At 37.2% G+C, this 24,489-nt stretch overlaps 2 protein-coding genes across 12 annotated transcripts in view; one reads left to right on the forward strand and one right to left on the reverse strand.

Moving 5' to 3' along the window:
• The window catches only part of relch (RAB11 binding and LisH domain, coiled-coil and HEAT repeat containing), a 51,376-nt gene extending 50,035 nt beyond the window's left edge, over positions 1-1,341 (reverse strand). For 4 of the 11 annotated variants that reach the window (XR_014604502.1, XR_014604503.1, XM_084102946.1 and 1 more), the window contains exon 1: positions 702-1,314. Coding sequence is in view for 8 of the 11 variants with exons in the window: in XM_084102946.1 (XP_083959072.1) it covers positions 702-1,158 (457 nt within the window). In the remaining 3 variants the exon portion in view is untranslated. Of the gene's footprint in view, positions 1-701 lie in introns of all 11 variants that reach the window. The other 7 variants (XR_014604501.1, XM_084102950.1, XM_084102949.1 and 4 more) reach the window with 5 other exon arrangements.
• On the forward strand, positions 776-24,273 carry cspp1a (centrosome and spindle pole associated protein 1a). Its single transcript, XM_084102952.1, has 29 exons — positions 776-1,501; positions 3,814-3,928; positions 4,051-4,114; positions 4,264-4,367; positions 4,528-4,608; positions 5,565-5,660; positions 5,837-6,162; positions 8,809-8,888; positions 8,965-9,061; positions 9,152-9,209; positions 9,909-10,258; positions 10,423-10,541; positions 10,671-10,755; positions 10,961-11,072; positions 12,364-12,511; positions 14,180-14,275; positions 14,618-14,739; positions 14,836-14,985; positions 15,525-15,665; positions 15,759-15,866; positions 16,523-16,589; positions 16,674-16,800; positions 17,074-17,213; positions 19,356-19,493; positions 20,673-20,716; positions 20,855-20,918; positions 21,902-21,984; positions 22,424-22,574; positions 23,593-24,273. The coding sequence occupies exons 1-29, from the start codon at positions 1,461-1,463 to the stop codon at positions 23,796-23,798; spliced, it is 3,513 nt and encodes a 1,170-aa protein (XP_083959078.1). The 5' UTR covers positions 776-1,460; the 3' UTR covers positions 23,799-24,273.
• Positions 24,274-24,489: the final 216 nt, after the last annotated feature.

Below are 24,489 nucleotides of genomic sequence, written 5' to 3' on the forward strand. Positions count from 1 at the left end.
TCCTGATTACGCCAAACAAAGTGTATCAATCCCATCGGTCACTGCACACAGTCAGGTTTTACATACCCCTCGTATGAGCATCTCTGTTTCTCCTCTTTCTATCCTGCACCTGCGCAGCTGGGGTCAGTGGGAAGACTTCACATCACATCACACAACAAAGACACAATCCAGTCCTAAAACAAATGCCTCCCATCAAGCCTGAGTGTGACATCTTGTATGCATAAGGCTGAAACGCAATATGAAATGAACAGGTAGTGTAGGTAGCTGCTGTGCTGGCGTATTGCCGTTTAAAAAGCGAAAGAAAAAGGTAGGCTAATGAGCCAAAATATAAGGAGCTGCTTACTTAGACAGCATATTTTGGCATTCATTTGGGTGCTAACTAACTATTAAAAAAAAAATCATCTTAAACCAGCCTAAAATGGTCTCCCAGCCTGGTTTATCTAGTCTAACTGGTCTTCCAATAAGAGTTCAGCTGGTTTACCTCGTCGACCAGCTGACAAGTGTCCAAAACCCTCAAACCAAGCCAGCCAAACCAGGAAACCAGCAAATCATCTTAGACTGGTCTAGGATGTTTTTGAGCTGAAGGTAGTGCAATAGGTTTAGAAACACGTCCATTTAACGTTAACGTTACCTCATATAGGAAGACTACACTTTACAGGGTTATTGGACCTACATAATGAACATATTATCTGAATACTTACTAAGCGGACCTCCAGGACCGACCCCTTGCTCTTTGCATGCGGGTGGAGTTCCGCTTTGCCTTTCGAAATTGCCTGGATTTGAGAAATAATCCCGCAGGCGAGGCAGCTCGCGTCCGGCTTCCAGGAGCTCGGTGTGCAGCTCCAGGGCCGTGAGGATGTACTGATCCCGGAGCAGCTGCGCGGCGATCGCATCCAGCGACACCCGTGTCTCTGCGCTTCCTACTCCTATTCCAGCCACCGCAGCGGCCGACGCTGGTATACCGTCCACACTCGGGCTGGTTCGGTTGCTGGACAGCAGAACGGCTGGCTCGGAGTACGCCGGGGGAGAGAAGGGACCGAGGCTGTGGCCTTGCGCTTCATCACTCGGGCTGCGCTCGGAGTCCGCGCCATCCTGCCTGTGCTCGGCTTCCTCCTCCGAATCACTCACGTTAAACGGGTTGACATTACCCGCCGCCATTTTGCCGTAAAGTGTTCAGCCAGCTATCTGACTAATATGTGTATCCGTCTTCCTGGACGGATTTCAAGAGCGCTTTATTGCTCCTAATCAACGGGGCTTCTGGATATGCTTTGGTTGGTGGGGCCGAATGTCATTTCAGCACCCCGCCTCCTCCCTGCAAGAACTGAGCGGAAATGACGTCATGTACCCTAACCGGGATCCGACAAGTAGACGTGTGAAGATCCAATGAATGAAAAACATAAGAAATCAACGTATATTTATCCAATGCAAAACAATACAGCAGGCAGCCGTAATCTCTGGCAATGCAGTGTTTTTCAACTTGTTCTGCAAGCTCCAAAAAAACGTATTTTAATGTATTATCTATTATTGTATTTCTATTAATGTATGATCTATCTATCTATCTATCTATCTATCTATCTATCTATCTATCTATCTATCTATCTATCTATCTATCTATCTATCTATCTATCTATCTGTCTCTCTCTGTCTGTCCCTCTGTCCATCCATCCATCCATCCATCCATCCATCCATCCATCCATCTATCTATCTATCTATCTATCTATCTATCTATCTATCTATCTATCTATCTATCTATCTATCTATCTATCTATCTATCTATCTATCTATCTATCTATCTATATGATCTATAATCTTTCTATCTACAGTAGCCTATCTATCTATCTATCTATCTATCTATCTATCTATCTATCTATCTATCTATCTATCTATCTATCTATCTATCTATATGATCTATAATCTTTCTATCTACAGTAGCCTATCTATCTATCTATCTATCTATCTATCTATCTATCTATCTATCTATCTATCTATCTATCTATCTATCTATCTATCTATCTATCTATCTATCTGTCTCTCTCTGTCTGTCCCTCTGTCTGTCCCTCTGTCCATCCATCCATCCATCCATCCATCCATCCATCCATCCATCTATCTATCTGTCCCTCTGTCTGTCCCTCTGTCCATCCATCCATCCATCCATCCATCCATCTATCTATCTATCTATCTATCTATCTATCTATCTATCTATCTATCTATCTATCTATCTATCTATCTGTATGATCTATAATCTTTCTATCTACAGTAGCCTATCTATCTATCTATCTATCTATCTATCTATCTATCTATCTATCTATCTGTCTATCTATCTATCTATCTATCTATCTATCTATCTATCTATCTATCTATCTATCTATCTGTCTCTCTCTGTCTGTCCCTCTGTCCATCCATCCATCCATCCATCCATCCATCCATCCATCCATCCATCCATCCATCCATCTATCTATCTATCTATCTATCTATCTATCTATCTATCTATCTATCTATCTATCTATCTATCTATCTATCTATCTGTATGATCTATAATCTTTCTATCTACAGTAGCCTATCTATCTATCTATCTATCTATCTATCTATCTATCTATCTATCTATCTATCTATCTATCTATCTATCTATCTATCTATCTATCTATCTATCTATCTATCTATCTATCTATCTATTTTGAAGAAGCTACACCTGCTTCAGATAGCTTTTCTTGTCTTCATCTGTTCTGCCGGTAAAGGTTATATAAGAGTTACAACACTTCAAGATAAATATCATCTCATGACCGACTCATCTCAACTGTAAAAGAGCTGATATCAATGCAGATTAATGTTTGCATTGCGTCTGCTTGGCCATCAATAGAAGTTCACGTGGTATTTGTAAACAATCAGGCATTTGTTTGTGCCATCTGCTGGACTGAACCAAGCATAGCATGTTTTCAGTTCAGCTTCTCTGACCAAACATTCATTTCTAATTTGCATGTACATTACTACACAGTGATGCAATTATATATATTTTTTAATCAAATAAACACCAAAATAAATATTTTTTTGTTTCTTAGTGGCTCTCTGCCAGGTGTAAACAGTTCTCATGCATGGACCTCGTTTTTAAGGTTTATTTAAGGTTTGCTTAATTATTTTAATTAATTTTAATTATTTATTATTTAGAGAGGATCAATCTAGTTATATTAATGGATGTTGTAACCTAATATTCGTCATTTTATTTACCGGTCTGTTTTTTCCCCTTATTTTGGAACATTTTATGTAAAATAGCTATAGTTACCATGGTTATTTGTGTAAGGGCACTCAGTAAAAGTGGGACTTTTATTTTGAAATACATATCATAGTCAGCTGTGAGAATAACTTTTGAATGGTGAATGTTAGATACTAGCTGCAGTTCCACATAAGTCGCAAGATACTATTAATAGCCATCTCGTATGTTTGACATTTTGCTTACTATTAAGACGGTCTCGTAAAAGTTTCAGATAAAAGCAAGAGTTTTAACAAGTAACGTTACAGGCAAATGGTTGGTACCGTTCGCACCCGTTTATGCTTGACTATTCACGATTCGGAATACCACTCAATGGGCTAATCACTAGTTTTTTTGAGACACAGCCATTGTCTGAAGTGTGGGAGGGAGATTGAAGAGGCGCGTGTGTTGTGTTGAGATGTTGCCTAACAACCCCTGCGTTTGCAGCGCCTGCTCTCCACATCTCCTCTAAACAAAGTCTTTCTCCATTTCCATGTCCAGACAGCAGCATATTCAGTCTTTTGTTATTGATGAGAGCTTCATCTGATAACTGCTTCTTTCCTGCCAAGAGATGTTCATCAACTGCTGATTCTGGTTCGGGAAAATATGAATGTCAACATCAGCAACTTTATGGAGGAGAGAAGGGCGGACACAGAAGAGGAAGCACCGTACATGGAGATGAAGGTGAGCTTAATTTCTAATAACAATGCTGCTGCTTGGATGTTTTAAAATTAAACACGTACATTTTTATGTCTATATATGTATATTTTAAGAAAAGTTATTGTTTTATTTTCCATCTTTCATAGACACGTTTTGGTAACAAGGAGAACATCAAACCTGCTAACAAAACACAACCCAAACAGACCAAAGGCAGGCTATATTCTAATAAATGTATAATTTAAGGACAAATGCATATGTTAAGTGTTTGATATTAGATATTGTAAAAAAAGATACAATTTGATTTTCTTTAATATTTGAAAAATGCCATTGGAAATTTAATTTTGTCTTTTTATTTCCAGAAGAGAGTTTTGGACTCAGTTTACCTCTGGGAGAGGAATATGAACGAAAAAAGCAGAAGTTAAAGCAAGAGCTACGACTTGATTACCGGCGCTTTGTGTCTGAGGTTCAGTATGCTCCTCTTTTATAATATATTAATATATATTAATATTTATATATATATATATATATATATATATATATAGCGAATAAATCATACAATAAATATATTTAAAAAAAATACTTACACACCTGATTTTTTTTTAATAAAGTCATTTCTTTCTTAGAAAAGAAATCAAATGATTGCTGATCCACTTCCACAATCCCACATGCTGTCTCTCCCCATTAAAGAACGGAGATCAGCGAAGGTAAACCTGTGTTTGTTGTCCATCTGTTTACGTATGGATCACTAAAGCAAATTCTGCATTCCTTGGCATGCCCCAGTTCAGTCCGTTGCACAAAGACCCACCCTTTCTGTTTGGCAAGCCCTCAGTGACATGAAAAATGATTTGCTTACGCTTAGTGGATAAGGTATCTTGTGGCAACCAGTATATTGCGGGACTGCAGATTTGTTTTGTGTAAACATTTGAAATTTGTACAAACATGAGTCTTATTTAATACTTGTTTATTATTACCATAGAAATGTGTTGTTCTATTAAAGGGGACCCATTATGCCCTTTTATAAAGTCTTGATTTTGTTTACACATATTTTACATTATTGCAGCACCTCTCTTCCCAGTCTGTCAGTAACACTCTGGCGGCGTTTGAAATCATATGCTCTCTTGCGTAGGTACTTATTTTTGAATAAGTAATTAAGTCACAACCACTAAAAAAGTATGTTCTATATAGTATGAGAGTGTAGTATGAATGTAATACGGACGCACTACATTTGCTATGCTGTCATTATAATGTGACCTACCAGCATCAGTTATAAATGCCGCTTCACTGCCATTCACAAATCCTCTCCCGTGGTCTCGTGGGATAGTAAAGTGTCCATCGTATGCACACTTAAGAATCTCGTCAGGAGAAGCAGGTCATTTCGGACATACTACTTTTGTCACATACTGTTTTTCGCCTACTATATAGTAGGGAAGTATCTGATTTCGGATGCAGTTCCTGTCTCTAATAAGCCCCTCCATCCGGAGAGCGCAATGTGCTCTAATTGGTCGGCTGGACCAGCGTGTTGTAATTCGTCAATCACTTTGAGCGTGTTTTGGAAATGTCACGCTCAAACAGCAACTACAGATTGTGTATACACCACAGATTAAAAAGCATAATAGGTCTTCTTTAATGTAACGGTTTTGTCTTTTGTGAATCTACCCAGGAAAAGCTGCAAGATGAGAGAAACAAGGAGTACAATATGTTTCTCCGAGGGCAAGAGGGAGCACAGAAAATAGGGAAAACTTCAAGTACTCCAGAGGTTTGAATGAAATAAAACTCTATATTGTTGTTAAATGTTCTATACAGCAACACTAGGAATAAATAAACTTCACAAATGTCTTATTGAACCACAATTTAAGCTTTTTTCAAACTCTGTAGACTTGAAACTTGCCTTGAATCCTCTGATTCTCAGCATATGTTGATTGTTTCTGTCAGGCCCTGGAGAGAGATGGTTTTGGATCTATTACTCCAAAGTACCCAGCTGGTTCTCCAGAGGTACAAGCGCAAAGGGGCATTCAGGGCCCAGAGAACATTGTGTTCTCAAGGAGGGATGTTGCCACTCTAACTGAGCCCACTTCTGGAGTGCCTAAGGTATCAAGGCCACGGAGACAGTGGGTAAAGACGCCAGATCGCTGGGAAGGCCCTCACCGAGATCACACCAGTTCTGATGAGGAGATAGAACTCCTTGAGAAGGAAAGGCTTAGAAACATACGGGAAGACACTGGTGCAAACAGGAGAGGAGGAAAACACAGCTCACACAGGTGCATCTTCCACTTTCTGTTTATTCTGGTGGCACTCAGAAGTTGATCTGTTTATATTTTAAGAAGCATAATAAGAATAATATTCTTGAGGGACTTCCATTTCAAGTTAATATAGGTTATAATTAGGCCCATGTGGAACTCTGACGAAAGCTCCATGGATTGGCACATAATTAGGACTGGATGATATGGCCAAAAATATTATCACACTATATTTTTTTCACAATATAGATGATGTCAATTTACTATTAATGGGGAAGGAAATGCTTTCCACAAATAGACCTTGAAAATAAATGTTAACATGTAAACTTGTTTGTTCACAATTAAACTCCATAGAGCCTTTTACATACCTTTTATACTTCATACCTTTTACTTTAGGGCCCCATGGAATCCATTTTATTTTTACCTAAATTTTGTGTTTTCCATTTTATTTTTTGGGGGGACTCTGTGTTTTATGATTTAACACAAATTCATATTAACTTTAACATTTTAATCAAGCCTTTAAAATGTAATCAAATGAAAATATAACAATTTACATCAAAACATTGCATTTTTAATTTTTGACAAATAAGAGGCTGCACAACAGAACTGTTTAAATTTAAAACGTGGATGAAGAAATATCTTGGTTGTATGATATTCTTTAGAAATATTATTATTATTATTATTATTATTATTACTTTGAGTAGTACATTTGAATATACAGTAGTGATATATTTCTGTCATCATTTCTTGAAGTTAAACCAAACTTTTATTTTGACAGTTTGTCGTGAAGATCTTTCAGTTTTAGTTTCAGTTTCGGTGTACTTGACGGTTGTTTTTCCTCAAATGAAAAGGTGAAAAGCTTGTGAAGTGACTCTCAAAGCATGTGTTCATGTCCTCTTATATCGTATATTGAGACGGCAGACACTGAAAACACAGTGAGCGTCACGTGTGTGAGTTTGTGTATCAGACTTGAAACCACGCCATTTATTCACACAAAGACACGCAGAAATCACTTATTAGCGACATGCACTGACCGGCTGTTGTCACGTTTATTTCTGCTTTGTGATAGGCTGTTTTAATCCATATCAAATAAAAATGTCCAGAGCATATCATCGTTATCGATGTAAATTTTATCACAATCTCGATATGACATCGTTTACGTTTACCGCCCAGCCCTACACACAATATTAGTGCTCGTCATTCACAAAATGTACCATGTAATTCAGCGCAACCCCCCTCCCCCCATGCATTCATTTAATAATTTTCCAATGTTGCTTACATAAAAAGTAAAAGATTTTTGATTTAGTTAATAAATTAATTATATAGACTAAATGATTAGTTCATATGAATAATTAACAAAAATATTCTAATCAATATTTAATGTCCATCTTCCTCACCATTGTCTTTAACATAAACTACTGTTCAAAAGTTTGGGCTTGGTATGATTTTTAAATGAAAAATTGTTTTTGAAAGAAGTGTCTTATGTTACAAGGTTGCATTTATTTGATCAAAAATACATTACAAACAGCTATATTGTGAAATATTATTATAATTGAAAGTAACTCATTTTATTTTGATATATTTTAAAATGTAACTTATTCCAGTGATTATGAAAACCTAAATTTCCAGAAGCCATCACTCCAGTCTCCATGTCACATGGTCCTTCAGAAATATTTTTTTTTTACTGTCACTTTTCATCAATTTAATGCTTTTGATGAATAGGTTTTTTTTTTCTTTTGAAAAATAAATAAATCTTACTGACCCACATTTTTTTCAAGGGTAGTGCAATATAATGCATACATGGAAAGAAGATGGTTTAAGCAGGAAAAAAAGCTTACAGTTGTTTTTGCAATTAAAAAAAAAAAAAACATTTGCAGATGGTGTTTTTCACAACTTCTTGACTATATCTGTGAAAAATATCTATCATCACCATAGCAACATTCGAATAAAAATAGCTTAAACAGATGAAGAGCCAAATATAAACCAATGTAGAAAGTAGAAGGGTTGCACACAATTTTAGATACGTTACATTTGACATCTTACATTCTAGACACCAGAAGAATAGACAGACCCTGACAGCACATCAACTCAATTATACTGATCTGCAATTAGAGTAATTGGGGTATAAAGCCAACTTTACTTTCAGTGAAAGTAACTTATTTCACCTTACTTTCAGTGAAAATAAAGCTGCAGTGAATCAAGTAGTTACAGTGGTAATTACTCTAGCAGGAGTCTGTATTATATAAACCCTCCTTTCAATTTTCTGGCTTTTGAGTCTGCCTGTGCCGGAAAAAAAAAATCGAAAGATGTGATGGTTTTCAGCCTTCATTTTGTAGATTTAACAATTGAGTCAATGAGAATTTAACTGTTAAGTCTGAGGGTTTCTAACAATGCAGAGACAGAAAACGCTGAGTTTGCTGTGTTGGAAAGTTGTATCGACTGGATTTATTGTCCATTCTATCAGTGGGATTGTATTGATTGGTGTTGATGGGGAGGCTCAAAGCATCTGATGGATCTGCAGCCAGGCTCTTTAATCCAGTGTGTGCGTGTGTGTGTGTGTGTGACGTAATGGTTTGGCCGGAGCTGCAGTGATCAGGGTGTGTTTTTAGTGTAAGACACTGGATGGAGTTTTATAGCTTTTTTTTGCTTTGTGTGGTTTTAATGTAGTCTACAAGCACCGACTCGAGCGCAAAACAGATCTGTAAGCGAGCAGAAGATGACAGAGTTTGCTACAGGACTCATGATTGGTAAGGTCAAATCAAACTTTATTTACAGTATATATAAAAATGTGTCTGTAATTTGTAACCTGTGACTGGATCATAGGTACTGCTGAAGGGGACGAGGCCTCTAAGAGGAGGAAGCACCGTTACAAACTTGAGCTGCTGCAGCAAATAGCCGAAAAAGAGAAGAACAAAAGAAAGTGAGAAATGATTTGATGATTGTGGGTATTTGAATTAAAATCTTTCAGGGCTCAAATATTCACTTGACTATCTAAACTCAAATTATACAGGGAAAAGGAGCTTGAGTTGAGAGTGGCTGCAACAGGCGCTGTTGATCCAGAAAAAAAGGTGAAGGTCGTCAGATTTTTAATCTTTGATAAGTCATTGTTTTACATTTTTATAAACATGGTTTTATACTTTATATATTTTTTTAAATATGTGGAATTTAGGATGTAAATATTAGAAACATCTAGAAATGTTTTAATGACTATTTTATATAATGACATTTTCTTGACATTAAGGAGTACGAATATATTTAGCATAAATATTCTGCGAAAAAAGAAAATTAAGCCCATTTTATGCTAAATATTTATTATATAGTATATTTTAAAATTTTGTCTTTAAATTCTTTAAATTGTCATAAAAAGCAATTGTTCAAAAATGTGCTTCCGTAATGAAATAGAAAAAAATAAATTATGTCATTATTTACTCAGCCTCATGTTTTTTTAAACCCATAAGCTGTTATTTTTCTGGGGAAGTAGAAATATTTAAAGAAGCTTTCTGCAGCTTTTGTTTTACATAATCTAAATAGGTTAAGATTATCAATTAATAATTTAGTCCTATTCCTCATACAGAGCTATTGTATGGCTTTAGAAGACTTATAATATAGCGTTCAAGTAAAAAAAAAAATCTTCTTTCACTTCGGAACTTGACAGAATTTGAGATTGACCCAGTGTTCTGGGCTTTGACACACATTTTCACTGCAACCATAGCTATGCAACAACTGCTGTGCTCCTATTTACAGTCATATCGCCTTGTTTCCCACAGGCAGACCGAATCAAACTATTTGGTGCCATGACCCAGGAATACGAGGACAGGAGAAGGGATGTGCCTTACCAACCATGGCTGGGTCTTGGGGTCTTCAGGGAGGACTCTGCCAGGCGGCTCAAAGAAGAGAAACTTCCACAAGCACCGAGAGACAGCGTACCTCCCGAGAGACCTCGTGTTGCTTTCCAGTCCCCGACTCTGGACCACAGCACTGTCTTAAGCCGATTGGCTAACACATCAGGCCTTGGTCTGGAAGCTCGAGCAGGGTTTGGGGCCAATGGTGCAACCACTGTTACTGAAGACAAACACAGAAGCCTCTCAAGAACCCTGGGGGAGATAGTTGGCCCAAGGTTTGTGTTAGATCTTGTGTTATGTTCTTAGATTTTGCACTGAAACAACAAAACAAAGATAAAAGAAATAACAAAAGTGAAAGTATGTTATAATATGCCTCAATAATACTATAGGCACTATTTTGTTGCATATTTAATGAAATATTTCTGTTCTCTGATGTCAGAATTACAGGTGTGCATCCTCCTTTGGGTCCCTCCATCCCTGACTCCTATCAAACGCCTTATGATAATGCATATTACTATTATGGAGCCAGAAATCCTCTAGACCCCAATCTGGCCTACTGTGAGTGGCCTATATTTGCTTTAGCATTCTAGCTTGGATTCCCTGACTATTTCGTGATAAATATAGCTGTTGAATCCCTGTTTAATATGATGTTTTGTGTGTGTGTGTGTGTGTGTGTGTGTGTGTTAGATGGACCAGCAGGGGGTCAACAGTCACACATCCCTCCAGAAGCACATTGGCCCGTTCTGCAGCCTCCCTCTGGAGGCCTTACACAGTAGACACGTTTTCATACTTAACTTCCATATTGAAATGACTAAACAAAATAAATACTGTGGAAATATGAATTTCTAAATAGATTTATAATGTTTGAGTTGCTTTTTTAATGGCAAGTTAAGTTGAGGTATCAGTTTGGGAAACATTTATTCAGATATACCAGAATATAATAGAATAACATAATGCTCATCTCTGTCTCTCCATAGGCCGATCAGCCGTGCTGGAGTTGTTCCCTCAGAACCAGCGTTCTTTTCTTCCAAGAGGCTGCAGCAGCCCAAGGAAAGTGCGGTTAGCTATCAGGAAGCCCTTAAGCAGCAGGTACTTTCACAATATTTTATGGTATGAGGTTTTTTAATTGTCATGCCATAGAAAGGGTCCAAATTAATTATTTAAATGACCCTATCAGTAACAGGGTTACACAGCTTTACATTTTAATGATTTAATAAATAAAAATTACTACATGACCTGTATGTTGTACATTGTAGGATTTTAATTGTTATATACAGTTTAGAAAATCAAAAACTACAACATGGGACAAGCCAAAAGCATTAAGTCATTTAAAGGGTTAGTTCACCAAAAAATGAAATTTCTTTCAATAATTACTCACCCTCATGTCTTTCAAAACCTGTAAGACTTTTGTTCATTGTAGACTTGGAATTAAGCCTTTTCCCCCGTTATTATTTGATTCACGGAACCGGACACCAGTTATCTTGCCAAGAAAAATCTTTATTCGTCAGCTTAGGAGAGAAACTTGAGAAGATGTTGTATTCGTGCCAGGTCTATGTGTTCCCGATGTTTCTCTGCTGTAGTACAGTAAGATTGAGCTAATATATACCACTGAGCGACTTACAACTTCCTTGTAAGGTAGAAGAACATGTTGCTTATGTTTAAAAATGGAAAGCATACGTCATGCTTACACATGGTACAATCCATTTTCCCTCTGTGTATACACTAGTGGTACATTTGCATCAAGATTTGCATCATTTGCATAAAGAACATGCCAACTGAAGTATCATCATTAGTGGAACATCTCTGCTCAGTGAACATTGCATTGCACACGTACCTCTAAGCACAATATATAACCCTCCCAGCACCCCTCCTTGTTTTTAAAATATGATCATGTGTGACACATGTGTCCATGGAATCTATAGTCTAACTCATGTATTTTGAACTTCATAAGATAATTATGGGAAGAGATCAGAGCAGAAGAGATCAGAGCAGAATACACTATTTCCAAAGGTAAAGGGAATCTAGAGGCAGATCAGGGTTACAATCATCAGAAGTGGTTAACTGAAAGTTTGAACTTTTCTTCTCAGAGATTACTTTTAAAGTCTGATTTTATGTTGAGTAATACTATTTAGATTTTGATGTTACAATTACAATATTTGACGTTGAGGCTTCATTCAGGTAGGCAGCAATTTTCCCTGTGCCAAACTCTTCCATTTAGTTTATTTGTAGTTTGAAGTGCAAAACAAACACATGAATGTTTCGGTTTTCATTTGTCAAAATACGGCAGATAAGGTTTTAACTTTTTTCTCTTGTCTGAAAAACAAACCAGATGATGCACTGTGTGAACAAAGCCTAATTGTCTGAATTTTATGGAGCACAGATTCAAGAACGACAGCAGAGACGGTATCATGAGAAGGTGGAAAAAGAGCTGTATGATGCTAAAATAGAGGCTGAGATGAAGGCCTACGAGCCCTGGGGACGAGCAGGAGGAGGAGCCCCTCTTAGAGACGATCATGGAAATCTCATCAGTACGCATGCAGAGTTCACACTTCACTCAGTCCAGTCACTGCAGTTTAATAAGGCTTTAATTAGTACAATCCACAAATGGTGGACCATTAGTGGGAGTATTACAAAAACCTTTTTTTATTGTTTACATACCCTTTGTGAATCTGCAAGGTATTAATCAAATACTAATGCATTTTTTTTTTTATTTTTTTTTTAGAACTGCTCTAAAGTTATTTGACACAGATATTTATATGTATCAGTGTTCCTATGGTCATGGAAATCTAGAAAATCAAGGAATAATCATGAGTATTCCTATAGTGAATATGCTTTTCTTTTTCTAGCTTTGCTGCACTCAGAAATATCTCATCAGCTAGAAATGTTCTTTGTGAGTGAAAACCTCACCCAGTAATCATGAATGACTGTAAAAACACAGATAAGGAATTTCATTGGTCAAAAGATGTGAGAACCCTGATATATTCAAGAAGTCAAGTGAGGTACTTGCACAAAAACACAGAAGTCTACAAACAGTCATTGATGCTTATTAGGGTTCAATATACTTTTGTTATTCAGTTTCTTCAGGGCAATAGTGAATATAATCTGTTTTTAGATGCTAATTTATATTCATGTAAATGCAACAAGGGGTATGTAAAATTATGAACACAACTATATAGTGTAGTTATGTAACTGAAATTCACTACCATTCAAAAGTTTGGTGTCAATAACATTTTTGGACAGAATTGTATTCAACCAGGACACATTCAATTGATAAGAAGTGACAGTAAAGACATTTATAATATATTAACTAGTGCTGTCAATTCTTTGTTTATATAATATAATATAATATAATATATATATATATATATATATATAAAAATGTCTGTGTGTGTACATATATGTACACTCACACACACACATATATATTTAATATAATATTATAATATATAATATTATATATACACACATTATTTAAACAAAAACTTTTATGTTAGATGTGATTAATTGCAATTAATTGATTTGACAGCATTGATTACAACAGATTTCTATTTCAAATAAATGCTGTTTTAAACTTTTTCTATTCATTCAAGAATCCTGGACTTAAAAAAATTAATAAAAAAAAAAAAGATGAATTAATCACCATATCCTGTAATTATATATACACACACACTAATAACTATTGAGCAGCACAGCTGTTCATAATAATAACAAATGTTTCTTGAGCAACAAATCAGTATATTACAATGATTTCTGAAGGATCATGTGACAGTGACAGTGCTGAAAATACAGCTTTGACATCACAGGAATAAATTACATTTTAAAACAGTAAAATAGAAAACCAACCAAGTTGTAATAATATTTGACAATTTTACTGTTTTATTGTATTTTGATCAAATAAATGCAGTCTTGGTAAGCATACGAGACTTCTTTCAAAAACATTAAAAAAATCTTACCGACCCCAAAATTTTGAACCGTAGTGTAAATCCCAGTCATCGCACTTATAGCTCAGTGTCAGTTGATTCAGAAATTTTGCTCTGGAATTGAGAGCTGGCAATCTTCACGGAAAACAATTAATACGTTTCTATTGTTTTTCAGTCTATGCTATATTTTTATAGTCAGAAATTTTGTGGTATCAATCATAGTGATTTTATTTATTATCACAGTAATTAAATCATATTCATGTTTCTGTGTTTCAGGTGATTTGAAACTAATGCATAAATCAAATGTGGACTCTAATGATTCCGGAGGCAGAGTAGCCCCGATTCCAGCGGCTACTTCACCTTATGCATCAAGTAACTGTGGCCACAGAATTACAATTTGTCTCACAATCAGAAAAATTATGTAACTTATAAGTGGAATAGAACTTTTAAATATCTGTAATGACATGCACTTAGAGTTGGTTTTCAGCCAGTGGTCAATGAAGGTACTGCATAGGGTCTGTGCACTTCTAAATTAATATAGAAATTTAGTCAAATATATATATTTTTAAATTGTACAATTTATTTTTATTTAATTAAATATCAAATGTATAAAAAATATTAAAGCTTCTGACTTTGTGGATATTATCATCAAGCCTTTTAGAAGCTAAAAATAAAATTATGAACACTCCATCCAAATCCTTTCTACCCCTGTAGAGCCTGCAGGTCTTTCCTCTTCTCAGCCACCTATACAAGCACGGGGTAAACTTTTCAACGAACTGCCCACTCCACAGCAGCTCCATGACCAGGAATTGTACAAGGAGTGTTTGAAGCAACAGGTACGGACTCACTTGCCTCATTCAGTCACCTTTGTATAATGTTGTCTGTGCTTTTGGCCTGCCATTTCACTTTGTCATCATCTTTGGGATGAACAGATCGAGGAAAAGAGGAGAAAGGAGGCAGAAGAGAGGGAGCGGATCCGGCTCGAGGACGAGAAAGAAGAGAGGCGGCTTGCCGAACAGCGAGCTCGGATCGAAAGAGAGTACGAGGAAGAGCAGGAGAGGAAGCGTCAGAAAGAGAAAGAGGTTCTTTGCTGTTATATTACATGAATCCCAAAAAGGGCTTGCTGAAAGGAAGATGTATTCACTTTGAAGTGCTGGTCTTCACCCAGATTGAACGTATGAGTATGTAATGAAATAGTCAGTACTCTAAAGGTTTTAAAACACCCTTATAATCCCTAACAAACAGCTACTTTTGAGGCCGTCAATGGAAAAAGATGATTTTTGCCCCCATTATGGAGGTGTTACAGCATCTACCAGCAGGGGCTAACTGGAGCATGCTTGCTAACTCTTAGCCCTTGACCTGAAAAAACAAAACAAACTTCTATTGTCAAAAGTGTAGCGATGTATAAAGCACAGCTCACACAAAGCAAGCAGTTGGTCAGCTCGACAAATTCATGTGGCCAACTTGAAAGTAAGAGAAATCTGCATGGGGAACTTTTATGTGAAACTCCAAATCGTGAATATTCCTATTGGAATGACTGGATTTCACATGCAAAATTTCGCAGAAAAAACAAAGGTACAGACTCACAGGATGTGCTTCCTTTCTGTCATCTATTTTACAGCACATAGCCAAAAATGGGGAGTTGATCAGGCAAGCCGAAGAGCGCCGTAAAGAGGCTGAAAAACTGAAGAAAGAAGAGGAGGAGAAAGAGAACGAAGCCCTGAGGGAGAGACACGAAAGAGAGAAGCAGACACAGAAGGAGGTGAAGGGTGCACATTATCATTTGTTTATAAGGCTTTTACCTCAAGCTAAACATCCTTTTCTGTGCTGACATATCATTCTCAAATACCAAAAGGTCCACAGGGCACCGTCACCACCCCTACCAGCCTTGGAGAAGAGACCACGCAAGCAGATTCCTAGACCTCCATCGGCGGAGAGCCACCGCTCCTCTGCAACTGTGTCTGTGAGTGACACACATGCACACAGTTACATCATGCTTCACATGCCGTTTAGACGGCAATGCTTGGATGTTTTCTTCAATTATGGGCACACTAGAAAATAAACACTTTTCACACTCTCACTAGTCCTCTAACAATGTTCAACCATATATATGTACATGCATCACAGGGGCATTGTCCTTTTTTCTCTCTCTGAAAGTCTTGAAAATGTCCACCTCATTGTTATTTCTGCTACATCTCAAACGACAATATCGTGTTTAGCTGCCTTCTGTGGTGGAATGACATTTTAAACACAAGACAATTTTACTGTGATTTCACAAAACAAAAATAAATCAAAATTAGTTTTGATAACAAAAATCAACCACCGGAACAAAAAAAGTGAACGTCTGAGTCAGGGATGGGCAACTTCGGTCCTGGAGGGCCACTGTCCTACAGAGTTTAGCTCCAACCCTGAAAAAAAAATCACCTGCCTGTAATTTTCTAGTAATCCTGAGGACCTTGATTAGCTTGTTCAGGTGTGTTTGATTAGGGTTGAAGCTAAACTCTGTAGGACAGTGGCCCTCCAGGACCGAAGTTGCCCATCCCTGGTCTAAGTGAATGACATTTAAAGTTACTAATCACAGTTATTTTATTATTTTTTCCTCTGTCTGTTTTCAATTAGATGCGCTCGATGTCAGCACCACATTCTCCCCCGGTGCCTGCCCGCAGGAACGAGATCAGGGCCACAGGTAACTCTCGTCACCGCTTGTACTCTAGCCGTCTGAGCTATGAAGGACAAAGCCCCTGAACTGTATACTGTCTTTTTATTTCAGAAGAAAAGCAGACAGTGATCAGGGAGTTATCAGCCTTGCGTAGGCAGCTGCGGAGCGAACAGAGACGCCTGGAGGGACAGTTAATGCAGTCCAATGAAAATTACCATTTCCCTCCCGTTCATGGCAGGTACGATAATAAACAAACATCCTGCACAGACACATTCAGAACACGTGTGTCAATTAGACCCTTTAATGAAGTTCATTTCCCTCCACAAACATATTTATGTATATTTCACTGGTGTTCCTATTTATTTGGTAAGTAGCGATGTAGTAAATGGGATAATGTACAGTCAATATTTCAAAATAAACCCCTTCAGAATGATGTACCTGATCATCCTGTCATGGTTTGTCTTGTCATCATGACCCTCTGACCGTGCATTATGCCTTACATATTGAACAGGCCAAGAGAACACCTCCGGGAGGATGTTTTTGAAGTGGCAAGACTTCGCAGACAAGTACCCAGCAGGAGGCCGTCTTCCCACACCACTGCAGCAACCAACATGCACAACCTACAAGATTTTAATCATCTGAAGTACAGAGGTAAATGTCTCACTGAGTTTCCTGTCTTTTGCTTGGAAAATGTCTGCAGAACTCTTCAATGGGCCTGTAATTTCACTCAAAAAGACTCCCGAAATCCAATTCACCAGCCTTTATTACCTTCACATATCCACCAACAGCCGCACTCATTTCCTGTTGCCCACGCTCTGATCCTTTGTTAGCTTCAGTCATGGGCGTCAGTTTGGTTTGAAATGTGTTGGGGACAGAGACGCATTCGGAAGTGCATTTTCAGAAGTGCTGGGTACAATGACGCATTCATTTTTTTTTTCTCTTTCAAGCAGGTCGTTTTTTGAAAGAAGATGTCCTATAGCTTACTAATGGAAATAAATAAAAATGTATACAAAAATGTGATGATGTCCAACTCATTTTATGAAGAAGAAAGCCTTAAGTTTTCAAAAAGCATTAGACTACGACCCACTATTCTGCTTCATAAGTACCATGTTGACAATATGACATGACGTGGTTTAATGTACCTTAACAATGATTGCCAAATTTCATGACATTAAGTTTCTGCTTCATTAGAGCCTATTGTAAGGAAAAAAGCTGAACGTGGTTTAATGTACCTAAACAACCACTGAAAACTGTCAAAAAATCTAACCCTAAGTCCAATTATCCAAAAACGTTAAGTTAAAAGTGGTGGGTACAAAATGACTCATGACGAAATCTGGTGGGTACGCGTACACCGTCCCTACCGAAATCGACGCCTATGGCTTCAGTGTAACAGCAAAAACCTGCCATCTGCTCTCCAAATAGCTTTTAAAGTCACACTTTAACACACTGGCTAAATTAGTTCAGCAAGATACTACTTGCCAAGATGGCCGCTATGTTGACTGACTTGCCTTAAATGGATTTTAGGTTTTAGCCTTTTAAGTTAAACTTTTAGATTCAGAATGATGGATCTTATGGATGGATGGATCTTATGAATGGATGGATGAAGTTAATAAAAAGTATCCTTTGGTAATCACTCAGTGTTGTTAGTTAACTAAAACTACTAATAATTGTTTTTGTTAATTGAAATAAAGCTGAAAATAAATTTTAAATATTAGATTAAAAAAAAAATTAAATTAGAAATGTAGCATTAGAAGCTAACTTAAATGATATTTTTAAATTTAAGTACTAAAATTACTTAACTAAAACTGAAATGGTTATAAATGAAAGAAATAGAAACATATACAGTAGTCAACATTTGAAGTGGATCAAAATCTTTCATCAAAGTTATACATGAATTTTGAGCAATACCCGTTCTTGTCTTAGGACAACTTTGATGAACTTTTTTGATCCACTTCAAATGTTGACTACTGTATACAAAAAAACCCTAACAAAAACGACAAACATAACAAAATGACTAAACCTTGAAATAAAAAAAGTGAAATAATTTTTAGTAAGTTAAAAATAAAAGCCAATTCAAAATATGATTAAATACTATAATAGTATATAAATAAAATACCACTTTTAGATACAGGCAATATACATTTTGTCTGGGTTATTGGCGTAGACGTGAATAGAGAAGTTAAAGATTAAACAGGAGAATATCATTGTAGCTAGTATGAATTATCGTTGGAATTTAAATTTGAGGCTTAAAATTAATTACACTTGGATCCCAAGAGTAAAAACCTGTATGTGGTTGAGTGAAAGCTGCATTATTTTAAATCCAATGTCCTGATGCTAATGTGTTTTCCTAGAGGAATGTCTGTGTTTCATGTCCCTTTGGAAGTCTTTTAACCTTCTCCTCTGCTCAGAAGATATATTCATCAACTCTCCCTCTCATCTTCTCACCCCTTGGGTCGAATAGTCGTATCAGTCATCAAACCCCCCCAGCAGGAGAGAAATGAGTAGCATCTCCGCGAGCCGTGACTCAGCGCCTGGCTCCATGCCCTTGCTTTGTCATGCTCTATATCCAGCTCTGATTCCCTCTCTACATTTCTGTGTCAGCTGGTTTGGCCATGGCAGAGCTTCTGTTCTCCTGTCATGTATGATGGACAACACTGATTTGCAATATGAGTCTGTTTTCTGTGATTGGATTATGTGTCCATATCTGTATTCAACCTCCCTGCATTATCTGTCAGTGATGCTGTAGTCCTGGAGGAGAGGTTGACTCTTATCTGTGTGTGTTGGTGTTATCAGAAGGTGCATCCCGTGAGGAGGTGCGGCAGGCATATCCAGACCCCCCCAGTGATGATCACAGTCTAGATATCCAGCAACAGGCTCTGTTACGACAACAGCAACGAACCATCAACAGCCTGAGGAGGGACAAAGCTGCTGGTCAGTCTGTTTGTGAGGAATGGTCTTTTTTATGTCTATTTTTATTTATTTATATATATATATATATATATATATATATATATAAATATATATAAATATATATATATATATATATATATATGTAAGGAATAATTGACGACAGGCCGTTTTTAAGACTTTGAACACAGACTGAATGCGCTGAACACGCGTTTGGACATGATCAGTCATAAGAATCAAATAACATTCATAACCGGCCTTAAAGTGTGTCCCCGGCTTTATGCAGTTATTAATGCAGTTATTAGAGAGAGATGTGCAATAATGAGACAGAAAAGCATGTGCGTCAATATTATTATTTATTTATTAATTCAATTCGTTTTAATTAATTCGTTCATTCTTTTGTTTCTATTATTGACAGATGACAGTAGACTAGCCAAATAAATGAAACACAAAGCCCTTTTAACAAGTAGGCCAATCAATAATTATTTATTTGTTAAATTAACTGCAATAAAAATCCGTGCTGCAGGACTATCCATTTATTTAGCCTATATTCAGTTTAATTTTCTATTGATTATATAGGACTATATACTTTATTTATTAAAATTAAACTGCATGTTTCCATTGATTGTGAAGCTAGACATTGAAAATTGCAGATCAAGCGCATGGGGCTAAATGTTTTTTCTTGTTATGAATTGTATCCTATTTTCCGTTATTACAGTTGACTACGCGAAGTGATATGGAACTGTAATGCGGTCAAGACCTGCCTGGAACTACTTTAGCTGTGCGTTTCCCTGAAAATAATGCACACCTTAGAACGTTCGTCAACCAATCAGATTCAAGCATTCAACGGCCCTGTAGTATAAATATATATAATATACAGTACTGTGCAAAAGTTAATTCGTTCAAAACACAGATTCATTCAGAAACGTATAATATATATACTACTGTCCAAAGTCTTAAGGTCAGGAATTAATACTTTTATTCAGCAAGGATGCATTAAATTGATCAAAAGTGACAGTAAAAAAAAAAAAAAAAAATATATATATATATATATATATATATATATATATATATATATATATATATATATAATATATATATAATTTTTTTTTTTTTTTTTTTTTTTACTGAATATATTAATATAAAATAAAAAATTAAATCTACAAAAAAATGATGAACTCGTACCTGTATTCCCCTGGGCAGATTACTTTGATGTGGTGTCTTCAGGACAGCAGCATCATAAGCAGGTATGTCTACGAAAAGGTCTAATATTTTTTTTTTCTTTTTTTTTTCTGAGCCCTTAAAGGGTATCTGCACTCTGTTAGCACTGTCTGACGGTTCTGGCTATTGACTTGACGTCTTTATTGATGTGTTTATCACCCCAGAGGCTGAATTCTGCAGAGGATCCAGGCAGACGCTTGCTGTTAGACTCAGAGAGCGCCTTTATTGGTAAGTTCCTCTAAAATGAAAAACGGAGGGAAGCGTTTTATTCACCAGCGTGACACAAATGCTTTTTCACCTGAAAAGTTTAGACTTCTAGATTACACCCACCAGCATATATACATAAAGGGTAAGATTACTCAAAAAATACTGACCCTTGTGTGGTTCCAAACCTGCATGACTTTTTCCTTTTTGAATATAAAAGAAATAGTTTTGAGAGAATGCAAGTCAATGGTAACCAAAACTGCTTGGTTAACAACATCCTTCATAATCTCTTTTGTGTTAAACAGAAGAAAGGACGTCATACATAAGTATACTAACATATTCTGCCATTCATTATTTTGATATATTTGTAAATTTTGCCAGGGCTTCAACACATAAGTTGAGTTACATTGCTTGTCTGCAACACAGTCTCAGTGATATGCAAGATCCTATTCCCCATGCAAAATTGTATCCTACCTCAATGCCTGTCAAAAGTCACATTATTGTGATATTTAGTTCTTTAGATCATTTTTAATTTGACCATTTAGCTTTAGTAATATAATGTGATATGTAATTTAAAAAACACTTAAGGGGCACATTAGAATTGGGGCATATCGATTAACATAATTTAGAAACAATAGGCATCTGTGGAAAGTATAGGGGTGTGTGTGTGTGTGTCAGTATGAGCAGCTGCTGTCACTGCCACCAGAGACGAATGACAGCTAGTGTGACAGCTATGAACACCAGACAGAAGAGAGACTGACTAATGCCTGTCTTCACAGCAGCGCCCCAGAGAGATCAGCAGTCACCTTGTAAATGAGTTCCCAAAACAGTCTCTGTCTCATTCATTAAATGCCTTTTCATTTGCTCAGTTTCAATTACCAAGCTTTGATTGCTTGAATCGTGCATGTTTGAGCTAGAGAGAATCTCGAGAGAGAGGAAGGACTGCAGAGTCCGCTGTTGCCGAACGTTTGTCGGCTGTAAATAACCAATCAGTTGTTTGTACACAGACCCCAGTGGCGATTCATTCCGTCTCCAATCCAGGCGTGACCAGAGAGCGAGACTGGCAGTTAGGAAGGCGGACGTGTCTGGTGTAAGAGACTCTTGTTGTGCACAACTACATCCTCACTTGACCGAGGCAAAGTCATTAGCTTTGTTCCAAAACTTTGTATCATCTCGACTCACAGTTGATTCCATTGGAGTAATCCTCTGATAAAAAAAGAAATAAACATGGCACACAAATATTGTGTAAAATAGTATATTGATACTTTAATAATTTAATATTAATTTGTTTTAATACGGTTTACACAAGCTAGTTTTTTGTTTGTTAATCTCTACTACTAGCGATTGTCTTCTCTGCTAAAGAATATGTGCAGTCTGCCTTAGAATTTGGTCAAAACAGGGTATCTTTGAAGCCTGCCTACTCTTTAGAAGCCTTCCATCAGGTTTTGGAACGGAGCTAGTATTTTTTATTATTATTGAATGCATCCACAAAGACTCTGCGCTGAATGACTGTACTTTTTTGTCGATAGGATGTGGTAAACAGGTACACTCGACCTGACAGTGGTCCTGACAGCCAGTTCCTGCACTCGCTAACCAGCGCAGAAATAGAGCGGCTGAGGGAGCGCACAAAGAACAAGATGACATCGCTCAACAACATGAGAGAACACGACTGGAGATCAGGTCAGGAACTCTGAATTTGAATTCTCGCCCAGCCAGACTACTTTTGACTACTAGCATGAAGTCTGGTCAACTTTGTCGCATAATCTGGCGCTCAAGACAAAGTTCTTTTCCATTCTTTGATTGGGTTAAAAAAAGAAAAGGAAAAAAAAACCCCTGAGCAGCGGTATTTTGGGCTTAATGCGACCAAGTTTGCTGTTTTACCTGACATTTAAAGCCCCTTTCACACAGAGATTCCGGAAAATACACGGATAAAGTGACCCGGGATTTGACCCGGGTTCGTTTGATTTTGGTTCATTCAAATCCCGTAAAGACACGTGACATCGATGAGACTTGTAATGTATCAGCAGCGTCTTAAGTTTGCTTATGAGCTGCGACTGCGAAACCACGCTTGTGCATTTTTTTCTCTGATTCGATCATAAACTTGCGCATTACGTACCGTTTCACAGCTGGCAAACAATCCCGGCTTCAGCGGCATTATTACGGCTTTTGCTCACACAGCGCGCGTTCCGGGACTGAACATGGCAATGTTACTAGGTCCCCAACCCGGCATCGATGCCGGCATCAATCCCGGATCGTGTTTGCGTTCACACAGAAGGCATTCTGGCAATTTCCCGGCAATTTGCCGGGATCATCACGCTGTGTGAAAAGGGCTAAAGGGTGGGTAATCTAGATATCCTAACTAATCAAACATCAAAAACGTAGCATGCTATCGTGATATTACTTTTTTCGCAACTCTTTCCATGATATTGACTGAATTTTCCATCATTTATGAGACAACGCTTCCCTGCCATTGACTGAATTTTCTGGCTTTCCGTGTTTTCACTGTTATACAATAGGGGGCGCTATTACGCATCTTCTGAAAGTTTACTGAATTTCAGGCAAAAACGGTGCAGAAACATTTTGTTTTTTTGTTTTTAACGAAACAGTTGAACATTTATTGCTATGCTAAACCATTAGCTTGCTAAACACAAACTAGTAGGTCAGAAGCATTGAGATGTGTATCTTTTGTGCTGTCAAGGGGAAGTGTCAGCTGAGGAAGTGGAGGAGCTATGGCCACAGACTCCTTCAACCAATCGGCCTGTTTCCATTGACACCATTGCCACAGAGCCCTGGCTACGTCCTAGTTCCTCAGATACGCTGAAGAGATTCACGGGCGGTCGCAGGCCATCCAGCCGAAACCATGCAGGCCAGGATTGGGAAGGGCCGTCCACTTATCATGGTTAAATCTCATTCTGAATTCTTAACCAGTTTTGTAACTTTGTATAGCTATTTTATACGTTTATTCAAACGTGTGCACATGATGCTAAAGGTGAATGTTTACAATTTATCTTTAAGATTGTAGTGAAATGAAATATTACACTTAGGAAGTTTTGGAACACTTCCTGTAGCATTAAGAGTGTTTTTGGAGCATTAATCAAGTCTGTTCCCTCCAGCCAGAGAGTGCAGTCTGGGAGAAATTAACTTTTACTGTGACAGTGTATGAATGTAAATGGCATGAATTCTGTTTGTTTGTCAGGTAAGAGATCTGTACTTCCAATGTTGCAATTTGTTTGTAATTTTTAATGATTACTTTACAGAAGATGAATTGTAAGTTGGAATATGAGGTTATGCAAGCATATGCAAACAGTATACCTGCTAATTGAAGGTAATGTAATTGAGTCGATTGACTCTTAATAAATAAAATATTTTAAGAATTTTTAAACACTTTGTTCTGTAATGTACTTATTTCAAGTGACATCTGTGGCTAGGGTTAAACTAGGGTTGTCAATCAGATGTCCGCAAACATAAAATTGTCTTAGACGTCATGAAACGGATGTTGCGATTGTCTTTTCTTTTCTCATGACACATATCTGAGTGAAATGGCTTCTGAACAAGAAAAAATGTAGGGTGGGACTTGATTTTTTCCATTATTTCA

The sequence above is a fragment of the Abramis brama genome, assembly GCF_963993115.1.
Source record: "Abramis brama genome assembly, chromosome: 24".
Classification (NCBI taxonomy): domain Eukaryota; kingdom Metazoa; phylum Chordata; class Actinopteri; order Cypriniformes; family Leuciscidae; genus Abramis; species Abramis brama.